This window comes from Adiantum capillus-veneris, chromosome 1 (assembly GCF_014529385.1).
Source record: "Adiantum capillus-veneris isolate H3 chromosome 1, ASM1452938v2, whole genome shotgun sequence".
NCBI classification, from domain to species: Eukaryota; Viridiplantae; Streptophyta; class Polypodiopsida; order Polypodiales; family Pteridaceae; genus Adiantum; species Adiantum capillus-veneris.
In genome coordinates this window covers 14,488,358-14,509,132 of record NC_140931.1, presented here as the reverse complement: position 1 = coordinate 14,509,132, position 20,775 = coordinate 14,488,358, and the positions used below count along the sequence as shown (strand labels likewise).

General features: G+C 43.9%; 1 protein-coding gene across 1 annotated transcript in view; it reads left to right on the top strand.

Annotated features, from left to right (window-relative positions):
- The first annotated feature begins 1,110 nt into the window (after positions 1-1,110).
- LOC147464351 (phosphatidylinositol-3-phosphatase SAC1-like) overlaps positions 1,111-20,775 on the top strand; it is a 38,715-nt gene continuing 19,050 nt past the window's right edge. The window contains exons 1-10 of the mRNA XM_086514360.1: positions 1,111-2,012; positions 2,182-2,386; positions 2,520-2,685; positions 2,806-3,028; positions 3,119-3,195; positions 3,394-3,578; positions 3,694-3,791; positions 4,191-4,324; positions 4,459-4,593; positions 4,691-4,994. Coding sequence (XP_086370486.1) covers positions 1,905-2,012; positions 2,182-2,386; positions 2,520-2,685; positions 2,806-3,028; positions 3,119-3,195; positions 3,394-3,578; positions 3,694-3,791; positions 4,191-4,324; positions 4,459-4,593; positions 4,691-4,994 — 1,635 coding nt within the window. The 5' untranslated portion in view covers positions 1,111-1,904. The remainder of the gene's footprint in view (positions 2,013-2,181; positions 2,387-2,519; positions 2,686-2,805; positions 3,029-3,118; positions 3,196-3,393; positions 3,579-3,693; positions 3,792-4,190; positions 4,325-4,458; positions 4,594-4,690; positions 4,995-20,775) is intronic.

Below are 20,775 nucleotides of genomic sequence, written 5' to 3'. Positions count from 1 at the left end.
AGGACCGATGGGGCATTTTTTCCCTCTTTAGGAGGTTTTTCCCCCCATGCATTGTATATCCGCCCATCACTCTAAGGCTATCTATCATTCTATTGCACACTAAGTAATACACTCTCAGTTGTGTGCCTTGAGCTTCCTTCGTCTTCTCCAATCTGTGTGCGTTTCTCTGCAACCATAACTCCAACACTCAATTTAAAAAAGAGCTACAAAGAGCCAATGCTACTAGTCCTTCTCAAGTCTCTTGGATAAATTTTCTGTTGGTAGTGCCCCTATATGGACTTGTTTTAGGGGTGCTTACCTTTGGGAAGTTTAGATTGAAAGGAATAAATCTTGGTTTGGCTTGCCTCACTCAACTACTTTTGTTCAACTCTCCCTCAACCTCATTAATTTAATAAGAGAAGTCGAGTCTCATGTAATAGATGCTTCTCAATGTGATGTTAGTGAGCTCCAAAAGTCTTTTCAATGGCAAAGATGAAGAATAGTTACTTTGAATTTATATGAACCTTCTAAGCTTTCTGTGATACATGACTACTTGTCTAGTTTTTTACGGTTGGGTGTAATGACTCTGAGTCGTCTGCTATGTGGTTTTCTCCTTTTTTTTCTATAATTCAACATTCTCCTTTTGAAAAAAAGAATTTGAGCTGCATAGTGCTTCACAATTTGGCTCGTAAAAATTGCATGCCAAATCGTGGCATTGACTATATGCATAATGAACGATGGCATATTCCTCACTTCTGTGTTTCATGCCTACAAAATTACAAATCCCTACCCTTCCCAAGTAGTTGTCATTAACACAGACCACCTTAGTCAAGGCCTTCCAAAAGTAGTGTGTAAAGTAGCTTTTCGGGCACATGCGAGCATGCATTGAGAGTTCAACTATTCCAAGTATAGAGAGCTGTGATGATGATTGGGCGAGAGAAAAAGGGTAAAAGGAGAAGGCAAAAGGGAAGAGGGGAAGCGAGGGGGACGTGTGCATGCAGAGCTGGCACGGGGCCGGTGCTCTTGCCGGCACCTTTTCGGAGTCTACTTTCTCTCTCTACTCTCGGTTTACTTGTGATCTGCGTGTGTGTGAGAGAGAGAGGACGACTCGGAGGAGAGGTCACGGCGACGGCCTTGTGCATGGCGGAGCCCATTTTCAATGGCTACTCATCAGCACCTTCGCGACACCTCGCACAAGAGTCCCCACAGGCTGCCAACGCCATAGCCTGCACACGAAGAGCTAGCCCACAAGCAAAGCGCATAATGTAGGCCTCAGGTTCTGTCATTGCCCTAGCCGTGCACGCCTCAATTATGAGGGTAGAACACTTCAGCAGTTGCGAAAGCGCGCACACGCAGAGACACGCACACACGCTAGCGCGCACGCACACGCTCGATTTCGCAGACATAGATCTGGCCGCCCAACTCTCCGTACATTCCAACACACGCGCTCTGCTGATCTGATTTTCTCCTCCTCCGTCCCCATTTCGTGGGCTGCTGGCTTCAATCCCCGGCTTTGATGTGGCATCATGACCGCTTGCTGCACCTCATATGGCTCTTCTTCGCAGGAGGACGGGCCATCCGATGAAAACTTCTAGGCCCTTGGATTCGCATTAACACGTCACAAGATTAGCAACCTCCTCGACCTGCTAGAGCGCCCAAATTATTAAGGCTTTCTGCGGAGTCTCTTCAAACACTTGTGTGTGTTGCTTTGTAAATTAGCTGCATAGCTCCTCTCTTCTCTGTTGTATATGCATTTTCGTTGCCATTTGTCATCTTTGTATCCTCGTCTGAGAGTTCACCTTGTGAAGCCTACGTCGAATGCGTTGTGCTGACCACATTGAAGGCCTATTACCAACTGAAGTGTCAGGAATTACTTAGGCGAACTACAGCCTCTCTGGCAGTGCAGTGCTCTCTCGCAGGCCGCAATGAGTGAATGCTCCTCAAAGGGCACAAGACCTTTTGTGGAGAGCGATGCCGACCTTGAGCCTAACAGCTACTCACTGCAGAAGTTTATGGTGTATGAAACTCAAACGGTACAATCTCTTATTCTCATTGACCTGTGCAGGTGCAAAGTGTCCTTGAAGTAATATCTTTTTCTGGTGACTTGCATTCGCTGAATTAAAATGAGTTGCAAGATGCTAACTTTTGTGCTATAGAAAGGAATGCTTTGGGGATTGAAAACATGCTTCATTTGTTTTGCAGAGATTTTATCTTGTGGGAAGGGACAAAACTGGGTTACGATGGAGAGTTCTGAAGATTGACAGATCTGAACCTACCGGGCTTAATGTGTATGAGGATCCAGCCATCTACACCAAGCAGGACTGCAATGACCTTCTGAAGAGATTAGTTGAGGGAAATCGCTCATGTGGTGGTGTAAATTTTGTAACAAAGGCGTATGGCATTGTGGGTTAGTTCCTGCTTTGATTTTCAGGATTGCTTCAGGAAATTGTGTGCAAAAGCATTTTGGTGTTGAGTCAATGCTCTTTCTATAAAAATGTTAGTGGACCAATGTGTCACATTATTATCTTGGTTTGTTGCAGGCTTTATCAAATTTTTGGAGCCCTATTACATGATTCTCATTACGAAGCGCAGATTGCTTGGTAATATCTGCGGTCATGCTATTTATGGTGTAGGTGAAAGCCTGCTGTTAACAGTGCCTCATCCTTCCGTTCTGTCAAGCATCGCACGATTAAAGGCCGAGAGCAGGTTCCAGATAATTCAATCTTAAACAATGGTCCATTCATGCATATAAGTTGTACTTGGTAACTCTGCCAAGCTGTTTATATGTGATTCTTGGGGGTAATAGTTGTCTCTGGAATGGGGCAGGTACAAGAGGCTTTTTACATCAATAGATCTCACGAAGGATTTCTTCTTCAGTTATACATATCGTATCATGTGGTGTTTGCAAAACAATGTTAAGGCAAGTCAGCGCGACAGAATGCCTTACGATGATATGTTTGTTTGGAATGCATATCTTACGCAAGAAATTCGGAGTGAACTAAGAAGCTCGCACTGGACAGTAGCACTAGTTCATGGCTTTTTCCAACAGGTTTGATCTTGTGATTTGAGAATATTTTGTTTCTACAGACTGTCAAGAATCTATAAATTTACTAACGTAGCTGGTTTTGGTTTGCATCAGGTTAAGCTGAGCATTGGCAGTGCTCAATTTATTCTGACTCTTATTGCCAGGCGCTCTAGGCATTTTGCTGGTACAAGGTAAGAAGTCCTCAGCACTTGGGCAGAGACTTTGGAGGTTGTGTATGGAGTGTGTGAACATTGTGCACACGAGACTCATTCGTTTTTGTGGGCCTTGTGTCTCTGTGTTTGTATTCAGAAGTTTGATTGTCATTAGGGGCTTCAAGCATAGGCTCCACATACATTACCTGAAAAGTTTACTGGTTGTGATTTTTGAAGATATCTCAAGCGGGGAGTCAACGCAAAAGGGCGAGTGGCAAATGATGTCGAGACAGAGCAACTAGTTCATGAAGAAAAAAATGAAAGTTGTAGCCAGATCAGCTCAGTTGTTCAACATCGAGGATCCATTCCTCTCTTCTGGTCCCAAGAAACGTCAATACTCAGCCCCAAGCCAGACATTGTGTGTAAGAAATCTGGCAATCTCTGTCCTTTTAGGTGTTGCTTATGATGATGGCTGTTTCGATCGACCATGGACTTGTTCACTCTCTCTTCAGTTTTTGTCATGCTATACTGTAACAGTACACAAAAAGGATCCTACTTATGAGGCTACGAGGTTGCATTTTCAAAACCTTGCAAGCAGATATGGAAACCCAGTTATTGTATTGAATCTTGTGAAGGTATTTCTTAAATCAATTTCACTTTTTTAAATAGATTGAATAGAGAGCATGTTCCTGTCAGCAATTAGTGGAGCTTATCTTTGAACTTAACTACGATGGAACTGTCATTTTTAGCTTGCCTTAGTTTTAGTTTTGTTTGGCTGTACTTTTTCACGACTCAGTTCATTTTCTACAATTGGCATATTGAATTTTGATTCAAAGCTGCATGCACATTGTGCAATTTGGACCAAATTAAGTCCTGGGGAAGTTTTGGACTTTTGTTTTTTTCTCCTGTCCGGCAATTATTTATTGTGCCTAAGCCAAAAAACTGAGACTTTGGGTGGTTATTATGTCTCATATTGCAAGCGTGACATTTTTGTGTATTAATTGGTTTGCCATTTCAAATTTCAATGTGACCAGACTGTTGAGAAGAGACCTCGTGAGACCATTCTATGCCGTGAATTTGCAAGTGCTGTTGCATATCTAAATCACGCCCTTCCAAAGGCAGAGCGAGTAAAGTTTATACAATGGGATTTTCATATGTTCTCAAGAAGGTGGGTTTTTTCAATTCTGCACTTGGAGCTTATGCTGGACTTATTGAATCTGAGTTCCCCCATATAAATTTTTTACCAGGTCTCATTTCTGGGGTTGAATATATATCAATAGTGGAATGGGTTTCTTGTTACAGGAAGTCTGCAAATGTGCTGGAAGTTCTGGAGTCAATAGCTCTTGATGCTCTGGATATGACAGGATTTTATTACAGTGGGAATGCTGAAGTCCATTTCGATACCACGCATGAAGAGCCCATATGTGATTCTTCAATGTAGGTATGCTTGTAGACTAGGTTATAATTTGGTGTCAAGTTGATAATGCTTGAGTGCCTTTCATTTGTGTTCTTCTAACAATGGACTTGCTTATAGTGGGGAGGAAAGCTGCCACCAAAGACAGGAAGTTGAGCCTGAAGTTTGTGCTGAGCAGTCGGCTCAAGGTTTTCTCCAGCAAGGAGTTTTGAGATCAAACTGCATTGATTGTCTGGATCGCACAAATGTGGCACAATATGCTTTTGGGTTGGCAGCATTAGGCAGACAGATGTATGCCCTTGGCCTCTCCTCTGTGCCTAGGATTGGATCCAATAGTGGCTTGGCAGTGACATTGATGGATCTGTATGAAAGGATGGGTGATGTGCTTGCGGTTCAGTATGGGGGTTCGGCTGCACATAACAAGGTCTGGAATTGATTCTGGATCCCTAGCCACCTCTAAGTTTTTCATCTGTGTGGAATAATTTGTTATTATCAGTTTCTCAAGCAAAAGCCTAATCTGCTGCCATATGTGTTACTTCTCGATGTGACTGTTATTGTACCGTGTTAAGATGTATCGGGCTATGCAAGATTATTATTTAATCGAATAAAATAGAAGGTATGCTGTTGGCCTTTAGCAATTATCTGCTCAATGTTGGACCTATTTTCTTTTGCTTTGTTTATTGAGAGAGCTATATCATGGGACACGTGCTCTTTGTATTGGTCATGGCTCATCCCAGTTGTCACGCGCACATAGGTTTGATGAGCCACTTGGACAAGCTGTACAACTGAGAACCAACCTGGAGACTGATGAGTGCATAAAGCAGATGCTCCAGTTTGCGAAGGATCCACAATATACCAAATTTTTGATCCGACACCCAATTGACGAAGTGCATACGCATTGGCAGAACGCCATTGACACGCCAATAAAATCGGCCCTCAAGAAACCTCCTACCCCAAGGATGTTTATTGAAGAACTTGATGACGTCGTCGAAAGACGAGTCAACCAACTTTTGGGGTGGCGAAACAATCAAGAATTGCAACAAGGGGACTGACTACCCTAGTTATTTGGGCGGTCAATCTTCTTTTGCAAGTCCAAGAAAACAGAAGAAGCATGTACGCTTTGAAGGACTGTCCAGTTCGTCCTCATCTTCTTTTGATAGTTCGGATAGCTCTTCCTCTTCCGATTTGAGGAGTGATGAGGACAGAATGGGCAAGAAACGAAGAAAGAACTATAAATTTGGAAAGAACAACAAGAAGGCAAAGAAGAGTTCTGACAATATTGACGAGGATTCATCCTCCTCTGAGAGTTCGGACTCTGATAACTACATGTTCTACTCAAAGAAGCACTCCTTTTATAGAGCCAACCAATATGATTTTCTCGAGGACAAGGACAAAAAGACCAAGGAATTTAAGGAGGTGGACATGCAGTAAAGTTTGAATCCTTTTCAGGGTTTCGAGATGCTCCCAAGGCTTTAGCCTTTATTCAACAGTTTGACATAGCATTCTCTCGAGGGCGCTACTCAAAGCACTTCAAACTAAGGAGAGCAACATCATTTTTAAAAGAGAAATGCACGAACGTGGTGGTCCACTCTTCTCTTAAGGAAAGAAGCCCCGACCAAGTGGTTAAAGTTCAAACGGCTCATTATTTCCTCTTGGGTGACTCAGGAGTACAAATGGGATGTGATTAATGCTTGGAACCATCTTTGGATGACCAAGATTGACACTTTGGTTGCTTATTGTGAGAGATTTTGGGATGCTTTTCTACCTGCCTTTTCTCTTAAGAAGGTCATTTTCAAGCAACAAATCGAGCGATTTTGCTATGGACTTCCCAAAGAGATCCGAGATTACTTCCTTGAGCAGAAATTAGAGTCCATACAACATTTGATGGGACATGCTAAGCAGGATTTGCTATGCATTCGGGTAACTTGACTTACCCCACCGATCAAGTTCCGACACCAAGGACCAGACAAAATTCGACGAATGTTAATAGAAGAAGAAGGAAGTTTCAAGAAAAGAAGGATGCATGACCCCAATTGATCGAGGAATAGAGATCAGACCATCTCAAGGAGGGGAAGTGTTTTTGATTGCGGAGAACAAGGACACATATCTGCAAGGTGTCCCAAAAAAGGCACAACGAGGACACTCAGAAGACATGCTAGAGAGTTCCAGAGCCGTTGAAGAACGTGGCAGAAAAGGAAAGATGAAAGCAGACTGAGACCAGATTGTATGGGGACCGTCCCGAATGAGATGGACGAAATCATAGAACTTTGCCGCGCATGGGGCAAAGTACGAGATTAGGAAGCCCTCATCTTCTTTGACGGAGGAGCCAAGGCCCACTTCATTTCACCTGAATTAGGGGCTCGACTTGGAATTATGCCCAACAGAATGGGGCCACAGGCCGAGGCAGTTTTAGCGACACACGGATGGGATGTTGCCATTACGCCTGTCATTGGCAAACTTCGTTTGCATTGTCAGGGATATTTAGGACATGATGACTTTACATCATGGAAGGGTGTGACGTTCTCCTAGGAATTCCTTAGTACCACAAGAACAACGCCGTGGTTGATTATTGGGCCAAGAAAGCTACTTTGACGAATGAGAAGGGCAAGAAAATTGTGCTTGATGTGAAATTGAAAGGGGAGTCCATCCCTATTGTATCGGCTTCGGCCATTTTCAAATTAATGAAATCCAGTCTTTTTGTTTACTCGATCTACTTGAAAGAATTGAATGATGAACAATGAACCAATATGTCTGAATTAGATAAACTACAAGAATTTCTGCACACATAGGTTGATTGCTTCTCTGAAGGCCTACCATGCGAGTTACCTCAACCTCGTCTTGAGGACCATACGATTGATTTGATTGCTGGAAGTACACCACCGGCCACCCTATCGAGTTAGTTGAGCCCAAAATGAAGAATTAATGAATCAAGTAAAGGAACGTCTACAAAAGGGTCTCATCCAACCTAGCACGTCATCTTAGTACTAAAGAAAGACGGATCTTGGAGAATGTGCATCGATTATAGAGCTCTCAATAAAATCACCATCAAGAACCGATTCCCTATCGAAGGATTGATGATATTCTCGACAGACTACAAGGATCCTCTTGTTTTAGCAGAATTGATCTAAAGAGTAGATATCGTCGGATTCGAATTGCTCCGGGAGCGAATAACTTTTGGTTTATATGAATATTTGGTGATGCCTTTTGGACTCACAAATGCTCCAGCAACACTTAATCGGATGATGGATAGGATATTCCGAGAGAATGGATCTTTTGTGGGTACTTTCTTTGACGACATTATAGTTTTCTCCAAGAAGAAACTAGAACACAGACATCATCTGCTATAGGTCTTTCAGGCATGGCGAAAGCATAGATTGGGCATCAATGCCAAAAAGAGTGAGTTTTTCTTATTGGAGATACATTTCTTGGGGTACATCGTCTCAACAGAATGAGTACAGATGGACCCGGCCAAAATTAAGACTATATGCGATTGGCCTGAGCTAAAGAATGTTCATGAAGTTCAAAGCTTTTTGGGCTTGTGCTCTTATTATCGGCGGTTCATTTGGAAGTTTGCAGAGATAGCTTTACCTTTGCATTTACTAACTCAAAAAGGAGTCCCTTTCACGTGGGGACCGACGGAGGTGACCGCTTTTTAGATGCTCAAAGAGAAATTGACTACCGGACCAGTGTTGGCTTTGCCAGACTTGCAAAAGCTATTGGAAGTTTATTGTGATGCTTGTGGTCATAGTGTGGGAGCAGTTGATGCAAGAAGGCCATGTCATTGCTTATGAAAGCAGGATGTTTTCACGGCCAGAGATGGTACAAATATATGAGAGAGAGCTATTGGCAGTGATTCATGCTCTTTACACAGTGGCGGCACTATTTACTCGGAGCCAATTTCACAGTCTTTACAGATCACTAGAGTATACGCTACTTTTGGTCACAGAAGTAGCTTTCGAAAAAGCAGATGCGATGGGCTAACATCCTGTCACAGTTTCACTTCCAGATTGTCCATGTTCAGGGACAAAAAAACTTAGTGGCAGATGCATTGTCTTGGAAACCCTTGGTTCTGGCTATTTCCGCGATTCATCACTGAAGCTTCGAGGATATGGTTGACTAGTATGCCATAGATCTTGACTTTGTTGACATTTTTAACCGGATACAGAATGGGGAGACAGTTTCAGGCTATTCCATACGGACGGCTATTTGATGCAAAAAACGATGTTGTGTGTCACTCAAAGGTATAGTTTCAAGCTGTTAGGTGCAGCGGAATGATTGTTTGCGCTTTGCTCAAGATGAGTGCTCCGAACTGTGCTCAAGGTTTGTAACAGACTTGGACACTCCAAGTCAAGAATCAACCGCGACAGCACCAAATAACCACTTCAAAACAATTCACAGATCACAATAGATTTGTACTGGCCCAACAAAGTTCCGTGCCTAGAGATATTGGCCCCAAAGACTGGCTCCCCTTCCAGTATTTCTTTTTATATTAATCAATCATCAAAGTACAAGAGAGCGGTTAGGGTTTCACTCTCAGACTCTGCGTCCAAATGCTCTGAGAAGTGAGACCCTCACCACTTATTTAAAGGTTACAAGGGATGCCCAAAAGCAGAGCCCCAAAAGCTTGAAAGCAAAAGCAGATTCTCTCTCTCTATCTCAATGAGAGCCAGTAAAAAGCAAGTTCTCTTTTTCTCTCTCTTTCTCCCAAATCATAGCAAAAAGCTGAGATTTGCGTCGCTCAAAATTTCAAAAAAAAAAAAAAACCTCCGCGATTTTCGAAAATTAGGGTTTCTGCTGTCCATAGCCACGTCAGACATACCCCCCTCTTGAAAGCATTGTAATCGACCGCGATTACGCCTGCAAAACCGACAAAAGCCATAAACCGTCTTAGCAGACACTGATTGTTAGTACCTACGTACTAGGAACACACATCTAGCACATGTACAAAATCGACAGTTACATCACACGACATCACAGGACATCACCAGACTGAAAATTCAACATTCATTCGGATCTTAGAGCATTATTTATCGGCAATGTAGCTAGCAATCACATCTAGGTCCAATCGGGACCTCATCGATGTCCGATTGACTAACCCCTATTGCAACCATGTCTATTCGAGATCAAGTAGACCAAAATGCTCAAGTCATTTCGTCCATCAGTTCCTGCACTCAAAAGAAGTGAAGAAACAAATCAATATAATTATCAGGAATTCCATTTCATAAAGTCATCTAGCAGAATATTGTCAGCTATCAGTATCCCTGAAGCTCAAAGAGACATCAGTGACTTTAGTATCAAAATCGAGGCATCTGTTGACAAAGGAGCGGAGTGACTCCCCTCTTGTGCATCCCACTGCACCAGATCTCCGGCCAAGCTGAATTCTGGGTTCCATTTGGAGTAGACTATGCTAAACCAAAACATCGAGGTAAAGGTTCACAATCCATGTAAGGTGCAGCGGAATGAATATTGTATTTTCTCAAGATTAGTGATCTTTATTGCTCAAGGTTCCTTTTAGTTCTTAGGGAAAGAGAGAGCTTTCCGTCTTATGGAGAGTGCTATGATCACGAACAAAGTGAGTGGATGTTGTGCGTGCAAATGAATGAGACTGAGAGGAGGAGAGAGAAGAGATACGACACCGAGAGGTTTGTAAAACCCTCCTCCGAAGGCCCCACTCTCGACGGCGAGAGTGGTCTACTTGATTGCACAAATGCGTACAATGCAGATGCAATGGTACTATGCCGATGACGACGACGACGACAGTGATGACGACGGCGACTTGGGCTGAAATCTGAGATCTTCTAGATGCTGAATTTCTGGGACTTTTTCAAGGCTGAAAATGGACTGTTTTTGGCTGTGTTTTTATGGCTAAACTTGGGGGATCATCTGCAACTGAATGGGGTGGTTCTGCTATCGATTCATAGGCTGAAAACTGCTTTTCTATCCCTGCTGAGACTGCTGATCAAAAACGCTGATTGCTGAAAATGAAAACGCTGAGATCTGCTAACCTTTGGCTGCGTTTTTAGACTGCTCCCATGGCTGAGAAAACGCTGGATTAGGGCTGCACTTCAAGGTCTGAAACGCTGCAAAAACGCTGGTCAAGGCTGCGTTTTTACTGTTGAAAATGCTAAGGGTTTTGTGGCTTGGGGGACTGATCTGCTAACGCCAGATGCAAGGGGTTCTTGCGATCAAGCAAGGCTGAAAAAAAACGCTGAGGAAAGGGAGTTCCTGGCGATGGAAAAACGCTGAGGCTGATGGGGGTTCATGGGGGGGTACTGCTGAGAAGTTGCCTATTGAGCGGGAAACTCCTGCTGCCTCTTCTGCGAGAAAGTGTGAACTTTGGTTTTCTTATATATTAACTAGTAAAATTGCCCTACCGACTTTTGTTGGAAAGTCACTTAAAAATAATAAGTGAAAATCCCAATAAATAGGAAAATAGGCTAAATGCACTGGAAAATTCTCCTAATTGATGCTAATGGATTCTGATGGGAATTCCGATGATCATGCTGAGTGCAACCGGAGAATATGCATCTATGCTAAGTGACTGGGCATGCACGGTCTACGAATAGACTCACAAAAGTGCCATATCATTGCTAATCTAACTTGATCGGATTGACTGAACCCTGCTGTGGTGTAGCTTGTCCACGGACACATAGGGTTGGGATGTGTCACTTGACAATCCAAGGAGTATCTGCTAGGTCCTCCTCCTCCATCCACTTCGCATCAAATGCAGGAAAGTTCTTGAACTTAACCAAGAACCGCCTTCGGACTTTACCTTTCTTCGTATCGTTATGTGCCAAAATGTGTTTAGGAACAAGGATCTCCTCGTTTTCTTCCACTTTGGGTTGCTCATCAGGCTCCCCATCATCAGGCACATCACCCTTAATAGGTTTCAAGAGACTCACATGCAATGCATTGTGAATCCTCCAAGTATCTGGCAGTTTCAATCGGAAGGAGACATCATTTATCTTGTCAGTGATCTTGAAAGGTCCGTAGTATCGCATACTAAGCTTTGGAAAAAGCCTCTCCTATCCCTTTTTCTTTTGTAGGCGTGCCTTCTCAAAACGTAAGAGCACCCAATCATCCTCCTTCAATTTCAAGTCGCGACGATTGCGATCCGCTTCCTTTTTTTGTCGTTCTTGAGACTCCTGCAAAGTCTCGCGAACCTTGGCAAAAGCCGTATCCAAATCTCGCGAATATTCATCCGCTTCAAATATCTAATCTTTCGTGCTCAGGAAGGATGGAACCTTCGTAGCACTTTCAACAATCTCACATGGCGTCTACCCCGTCGAAGAGTGTATGATGTTATTGTAGGCAAATTCCACCAAAGGTAAGTTCTTTTCCCATTGAGTCTTCTGATCTGAGATACAAGACTTCAATAAATCTAAAATCACTGAATTGGCAATCTCAAATTGCCCGTCAGTCTGCAAGTGGAACGATGACGAGAACTGCAACTGCGTGCCAATGTTCTCCCAAATTGCCTTCCAAAACAAACTCATAAATCTGGGGTCTCTGACGGAGATAATCGTCTCAGACGTGCCATGTAATCGGAAAATCATCGTGATCATTCTGTGTTCTCGGGAGATCAAAAGTGAAATCCATTTCCATACTTTTCCAGGAGCGGGTGGGTATGGGTAAAGGCTTTAACAATCCCTGTGCCTTATGCTTGCCAAAATTGACCTTCTGGCATACTAAGCAATTGCGCACAAACTCTTCCACATCCTTTTTGAGTCTCGGCCCAAAGAAGTATCTCTCTACCCCCTTTATGGTGGTAGCAATGCCGCGGTGACTCGTAAAAGGTGGATAGTGGCATTCAGTTATAACCTTTTCCCTCAACGGTTGTGTAACGCTCTTTTTTGTCAAGTAGCCTTTCCGAAGGGAGTATCCAGCTACTGTCTCCCCATCCCGTATCCGTGTGAAAATATCCGCAAAATCTGTATCTGTGTGTGGCATACTGATCGACCACATCCTCGAAGCTCCTATGATGTATCGCGGAAATAGCCAGATCCAATGGCTTCCGAGACAAAGCATCTGCCACTACATTCTTCTGTCCGTGCTCATGGACTATCTGGAAGTGAAACTGTGACAAGATGTTCGCCCACCGCATTTGCTTTTCCGAAAGTTGCTTCTGTGACAAGAAGTAGCGCAAACTCTGATGGTCTGTAAAGACAGTAAAATCCGCTCCGAGTAGGTAGTGCCGCCACTAAGTAAGAGCATGGATCACTGCCAAAAGCTCTTTCTCATATGTTTGTGCTGTCATCTCCGGCCTAGAGAACAATCGGCTCTCGTAAGCAATGACATGGCCTTCTTGCATCAAGACCGCACCCAGACTATGACCATAAGCATCACAAAATACTTCAAATGACTTCTGCAAGTCCGGCAAAGTCAAATCTGGTCCTGTAGTCAACTTCTCTTTCAATGTCTGAAAGGCAATCACCTCTGTGGATCCGTGCGAGAAAGGGACTCCTTTTTGTATCAAGATATGCAAAGGGGAAGCAACCTGTGCAAACTTTCGAATGAACCGTCTGTAGTAAGAACACAGTCCCACGAAGGTTTCAACTTCATGGACATTCTTCAAATCGGGCCAATCACGTATAGTCTCTATCTGGGCCGAATCCACTTGCACTCCTGCTGTTGAAACAAAGTGTCCCAAAAAGTGTATCTCTGAAGCAGATGATCTTTGTGTTCTGCCTCATTCTTGGAGAAAACAATGATATCATCAAAGAAAGTGCCAACAAATAGCCTGTGCTCTCGAAAAATCCTATCCATCATCCGGTTAAATGTCGCAGGAGCATTGGTTAAACCAAAAGGCATCACCAAAAAAACTCAAATAACCCAAAAGTCGTCCGAAAAGCTGTCTTGTAGACGTCTTCCGGCGCAATTCGAATCTGATGATATCCACTCTTCAAGTCAATCCTACTAAAGCACGAGGATCCCTGTAACCTGTCGAGTATATCATCGATCCTAGGAATCGGAAATCTGTTCTTGATGGTGATTTTGTTGAGAGCTCTATAATCAATGCACATTCTCCAAGATCCATCTTTCTTCAAATCCAACAACAGTGGAGAGCAGTACGGTGAAGTACCAGGCTGGACAAGACCCTTTTCCAAGAGGTCTTTCACTTGGTTCATAATCTTTTTCAATTTGTACTCGGCTCACACGGTAAGGTGGCCGGTTCGGTGACGTGCTTCCAGGTATCAGGTCAATGGTCTGATCTTCTGGCCCTCTAAAAAGCAATTGGCATGAGTGTGGAGAAAAATCTTGGCGTTCTTTTGTTCAGGTCAAAACATATTCAACCTTTATCCATCGTTCAGTTCTCTCCCAAAAGAATGAGTAAAGAAACTGAAATTCATCAAGTACAATCTCTGAGCCCTTCATTTGTCAAAGTCGCTTTCTCGGCCCGGTAGTCAACCACGGCGTAGTTCTGGTGGTACCAAGGGATTCCGAGTAGAATGTCACTCGTGTGCCCTGAACACCCCTATCATTGCAAACGAAGTTTGCCAATGCTCGGTGTAATGGCAACATCCCATCCGGGTGCAGTCGAACTACCTCCGCCTGTGGCGTCAATCTGTCGGGCATAATTCCAAATCGAGCCGCCAATTCCAAGTGAAAAGAAGTTGGCCTTGGCTCCTTCAAAAGAGCTTCCTGATCCTTCACTTTGCCCCAAAAAGCGGCAAAGGTTGTACTTTCATTCATTTGATTCGGTGCAAGTTCGACGCCATGTGGTACCGGTTCTGCTTTTCTATCTGCCTCTTCTGCCACGTTCCTCAGCTGCTCTCGAACTCTCAGGCGTGTCGTCGTTCTTATCATTTTGTTCTTTCGATGCCTTTTTAGTGCACTTCGCGGAGATATGTCCATGTTCCCTGCATCCAAAGCACTTCCCCTCTCTGATAAAGCGAGCTCTCTCCTCAGGAGTAAGCTTGGGTTGTGCATCCTTTTTCTCTGGGTTGCTCTTTTTCTTTGTACTTTCATTCCCAGAAGTCTGTTCAGCTCGTTGTGTCATGGCCTTATCTGTGGGGTAGGTCAGAGTGAATGGCAAAGCCCCGCTTCGCATGACTCATCAACTCTTGAATAGAAGCTGACTTCTGTTCCAAGCAGTGATCTCGGATCTCTGTAGGTAGACCCAAGGTAAACCGCTCAATTTGTTCTCTGAACGAGATCTTCTTGAATGAAGAGGCGGGTAGAAAAGAGCTCCAGAATCTTTCACAATAAGCATTGATTGTATCTTTCTTGGTCATCCGAAGATGGTTCCAAGCAGCTCGTACATCTCGTTCATATTCTTGCGTCAACCAAGAAGAAATAAAAAGCTTCTTAAATTTCAGCCATTTAACTGGGGCAGTCTTGTTTAAAAGAAGAGTCGACCACCAAGTACGAGCATTCCTCTTAAAGTAAGAGGTAGCTCTCTGAATCTTGGAGTGCTCTGAATAGCGTCCTTCCGCGAAAGCGATGTCAAACTGCTGTATAAAAGACAAAGCCTTCGAAGCATCTGAGTATCCTGAGAAAGTATCAAACTTGATGGAGTGGCCACCTTCCTTAAACTCTCGGACTTTCTTGCTTTTATCTTCGAGAAAGTCATACAAGTTGGCTTTGTAAAAATTCTTCTTGTTCACATAAAAGTTTCTGTCATCGGAATCTGAGCTCTCTGTAGACGAGTTCTCAGTAGAACTGTCAGTCTCTGGGCGAGATTTAGCCTTCTTTGCCTTTCTCTTGCCCTTTCCGAAGCGTTGCTTCTTGCTTCGCTTTTTACCTTTTCTGTCTTCTTCGCTCGAATCCGAGGAGCTAGAAGAACTGTTAGAAGAAGAAGAAGAAGAAGAACTGGGTACTCCTTCAAATCGAACACGCTTCTTCTGTTTCTTTGCCTTGTCAAAAGTCGACTGACGACCCAAATAACCTGGAAAGGCAGTGCTTTTCTTTTGCTTTTTGCCATGCTCTTTCTTCTGTGCCTCAAAAAGCTAAGCAATCTGTGCATCAACCACCTCTTCTAATTCCTTCTCTGAATATTGTTTGGAATCAAAAGGTTTCTTGATAGTAGATTTTGGGGGTGGTGTAGTGGTCTTCTGCCACTGTGCATGCACTTCCTGAAAAGAAGTCTCGCTCATATATGTTGCCAATTTCGGATCCTTCGCAAAACTGAGCATCATCTTTGTTGCATCGCCGATCAATTGACGACGCTTCATCTCTCTTTGCTCCGCCTGAGTAGGCCGAGGCGGGCCATACTCTCTGTCTGAATCTTCATTGTGATCCCAACCCGCATCTCCAGATGCAGAGGGAGTTGACTGATCCTTGCGTAAAGCCATAGGTGCCGCGGAAAAAAAAATTGGGGATCGGATTTCCCGTAGAAGAGAAATCGGCCGTGCTCTGACACCACTGTAACAGACTTGGATACTCCAAGTCAAGAATCAACTGCGACAGCACCAAATAACCACTTCAAAACAATTCACAGATCACAATAGATTTGCACTGGCGCGGCGGAGTTCCGTGCCTAGAGATATTGGCCCCAAAGATTGGCGCCCCTTTCGGCATTTCTTTTTATATTAATCAATCATCAAAGTACAAGAGAGCGGTTAGGGTTTCACTCTCAGACTCTGCGTCCAGATGCTCTGAGAAGTGAGACCCTCACCACTTATTTAAAGGTTACAAGGGATGCCCAAAAGCAGAGCCCCAAAAGCTTGAAAGCAAAAGCAGATTCTCTCTCTCTCTCAATGAGAGCCAGTAAAAAGCAAGTTCTCTTTTTCTCTCTCTTTCTCCCAAATCATAGCAAAAAGCTGAGATTTGCGTCGCTCAAAATTTTCAAAAAAATAAAAATAATTTTTTTTTCACCTCCGTGATTTCCGGATATTAGGGTTTGCAGGAATTTTAGGGTTTCTGCTGTCCGTAGCCACGTCATCACTTGTGACAAGGTTCCTTTTGTTCTTATGGAAGGGAGAGCCTTCCGTTCTTAATGAGAGAATGCTATGATCTCAAACAAAGTGAATGGACAGTGTGCGTGCAAGTGTATGAGACTGAGAGATAGAGAGAGAAGAGAGATACGACACCAGAGACCTTGTAAAACCCTCCTCCGAAGGCCCCTCTCTCGTCGGCAAGAGTCGTCTACTTATGATTGCACAAAGTGGTACAATGCGGATGCAATGGACTGATGCAACTTGGGACGATGCCGATGACGACGACGGTTTTAGGGCTGAAATCTGTGGTCTTCTAACTGCTGAAAATCTGCAAATCTTTGGGCTTTTTTTGGGTGGCTGAAAATGACTGTTTTGGCTGTGCTTTTATGGCTGAAAATGGGGGTTCTTCTGCATACAACTAGGACTGAATTGTTTGCTTCTAATGCTTGCTGAAAACGCTGTACATCTGCTGTTGCTAAGGCTGAAAACCAAAAACGCTGAGGCTGAAGTGTGGTTGCGGATGGAATCCAAAAACGCTAATGGCTGAAATTGGAAACGTTGGCAAAATCATGGGGGGAATCTGCAAACGCTAGGGGTAGGGGTCGTCTGCGGGTAGGAAATGCTGAAAACGCTAGGCTGTGGTGGAGGCTGGCGATGGCAAACCAAAACGTTGGGGCTGAAGTCTATGGCGAGGTGGGGAAACCAAAAACGCCAAGGTTATTGCTGGGGTTCTGTCGAGAAGGTGCCTGTTGAGCATGTGCTCCTGCTGCCTCTTCTGCTAGAAAATGCTAACTTGGGTTTGCTTATATATTAACTTAGCAAAATTGCCCTACCTACTTTTGTTGGAAAGTCACTTAAAAATAATAAGTGAAAAATACCAAAAATAGGAAAAATAGGCTAAATGTACTGGAAAATTCCCGTGACTGAATCTGATGGATTTTGAAGGGAATACTGATGATCATGCTGTGTGCAACTAGAGGATATGCATCTACACTAAGTGACCGGGCATGCACGGTCTACGAATAGACTCACAAAAAGTGCCAGATCACTTGTAATCTAGACTGAATGGACTGACTGAACCTTGATCATGTTGTAGCTTGTCCACGGACACATAGGGTTGGATGTGTCACGTGACATCCCCTCCTTTTCAAAGTGAGTTACTGGTACCGAACTGTATGGCGTCGAGGGAGATCGCCAATAGCATCCGGAATTCTAGAAGGGACTCTTCGCCGGTCCACTGTGATGTGTGGGTCGTGCGGTACTTGAACTTCATAAAGGTCTGCAACGCTTGCTTCTTTGGGCCGCGTCGAAAGCGACAGTCTTTTGTGGCTCCTTCGATGCTTCAACTTCGTTGAGAGTTATGCTTCTTTCTTCTTCAAGAATCTCCATGGCTGAAAATTCCTGAAACCATTTCCAACACAAAACCATGAACATACCCATTCCATGTAAAGTGAACGGAAAAAATCTTGTCTTCTCTAAAGACTGTGCATGCAATGTAGATGAACATAAAGATGGGGTGCTAAACCGTTCACCACATACACGGAAACAATGAGATCGAATCGTTCTCTTATGATCTAAATCAATCAACTGTGGCAATTCGCAACGGAAATGCCCATGCTTGGTGCTCACACTTTCATGTGCTCGTTCGGAAACTATGTCATGCCAAGGAAAAGACATGGAATGTGACTTCTTGACATACATGCTTTTCAGCTTTTCATGAAAAATCCGCATACATTTGTGCTCATCCATGAGAGAAACGTACTCAACATATAATATGTCATGCCTAGGAAGATGGATCACATAAAGACGCTGACTAAAATACAGGAAACAATCACGAATGACACTCGAACAATGCGTGCGTATCAATCATGCGAACACATAGTACTTCCTGTGAGGGTTCTTTGGACCTAGGTTCGAGAGCCAAGATCGGTTCTTCCTGAATGATCGAATCGTCCTGTGGGGGTTCTTTGGACCTCGACTCGAAAGCCAGGATTGGTTCTTCGTGATTGATCGAATCTACAACGAGGTTAGCTTCGCCAGAAAAAGCATCCACTAACACATCATCCTTGTGAACAATCACATCATCTTCATGCAACTCATCATGCTTGTGAGAAATCACATCTTGATCATGCAAATCATCATGCTCGTGAGAAATCACATTTTGATCATGCAAATCATCATGCTCATCATGAACATCCAAATCATCATACTTATCATTGTCAATCAAATCATCATGCAAATCATTGTCATTCAAATCATCATGCTGATCATTGTCATTCAATTCCTCATCATGCTTCACACAATCATGCAAATCCTGTGTGTCATGCTTGGGAGAAGAAGAGACTGAGAGAGTCTCCTTTCCCCAAATCTCGTGCATCTGTGCCTGAACTTGAGAATAGAGTTGCTAGAACTCTTTGTTTTGTCGGTCGATCTGTTCTTGTATTGCTTTCAAGTCGTACTGACATTGTATGGCTGCCATTCCTTCTTTGTAGTCACGATCTATGGTTGCCCTTTGTTCTTCGTAGGCCGTTCTTTCTGCTTCTCTTTCTTCGCGTTCTAACTTCCTTTCCATAGACAACTGCTTCAATTCCTTCATAGGAGTTAGTGCAATCCTTGATGTAGATGGGAAAGGGGGAGGGTCGGAAAAACCTCCTGGTGGGGAAAATTCTTCTTCGCCTCTCTCATGCTTATCACCTCCAAGCGAAGTATCCATTCCGCTTCGAGTGATGACCATTCTGAAGTTGTGGGTTCTTGTGGTCTTGGGTTCTTAAGTACACGAGGAACTTGGTTTCTTGAGGATCTTGGTTCTTGGGGTTCTTGAGTTCTTGAGTTCTTGCGGGTCTTGAGGTTTTTCTTTCGCTTGCAAACCGTGTTTGAGAAGGATCTTCTCTTCACCCGAGTTCTACTCCTTTCCGCGGGCGCACACCTTGGCGGCCTTGTTCTCACACCAAGGTTGCTTTTTCCCACCTCACGTCGATTGGCTGGCCGCTAAATGCACGGTCCGCTCTCAATGAGTGAAAAGAGACACAAGGGGAGGTTGGACAAGCCCTTCTTTCTTGGGATTCCTATCACTCTTCAACAAAACACGATTAGGAATCGACACGCCCAAGCGAACTTGGGTTCGTGTGACCTCAACAAGCAAAAAAAATTCTTGTGGTTCTTTCCTTGAGTGATACAGAACACTGCCAAAGATCTGACACCAATGTTAGGTGCAACGTAATGATTTTTTGCTCTTTGCTCAAGATGAGTGCTCCGAACTGTGCTCAAGGTTCCTTTTGTTCTTATGGAAGGGAGAGCCTTCCGTTCTTAATGAGAGAATGCTATGATCACAAACAAAGTGAATGGACACTGTGCGTGCTAGTGTATGAGACTGAGAGATAGAGAGAGAAGAGAGATACGACACCAGAGACGTTGTAAAACCCTCCTCCGAAGGCCCCACTCTCGTCGGCGAGAGTGGTCTACTTATGATTGCACAAAGTGGTACAATGCGGATGCAATGGACTGATGCAACTTGGGACGATGCCGATGACGACGACGGTGATGACGACGACGACTTTAGGGTTGAAATCTGTGGTCTTCTAACTGCTGAAAATCTGCAAATCTTTGGGATTTTTTTGGGTGGCGTAAAATGACTGTTTTGGCTGCGTTTTTATGGCTGAAAATGGGGGTTCTTCTGCATCCAAGTAGGGCTGAATTGTCTGCTTCTAATGCCTGCTGAAAACGTTGTACATCTGCTGTTGCTAAGGCCGAAAACCAAAAACGTTGAGGCTGAAGTGTGGTTGTGGATGAAATCCAAAAACGCTAATGGCTGAAATTGGAAACGCTGGCAAAATCTGGGACTTGCTGGCGATCATGGGGAATGTGCAAACGCTAGGGGTAGGGGTCGTCTGCGGGTAGGAAATGCTGAAAACGCTAGGCTGTGGTGGAGGCTGGCGATGGCAAACCAAAACGTTGGGGCTGAAGTCTATGGCGAGGTTGGGGGAACCAAAAACACCAAGGTTACTGCTGTGGTTCTACTGAGAAGGTGCCTGTTGAGCATGTGCTCCTGCTGCCTCTTCTGCCAAAAAGTGCTAACTTGGGTTTGCTTATATATTAACTTAGCAAAATTGCCCTACCTACTTTTGTTTGGAAAGTCACTTAAAAATAATAAGTGAAAAATACCAAAAATAGGAAAAATAGGCTAAATGCACTGGAAAGTTCCCGTGACTGAATCTGATGGATTTTGAAGGGAATACTGATGATCATGCTGTGTGCAACCAGAGGATATGCATCTACACTAAGTGACTGGGCATGCACGGTCTACGAATAGACTCACAAAAAGTGCCA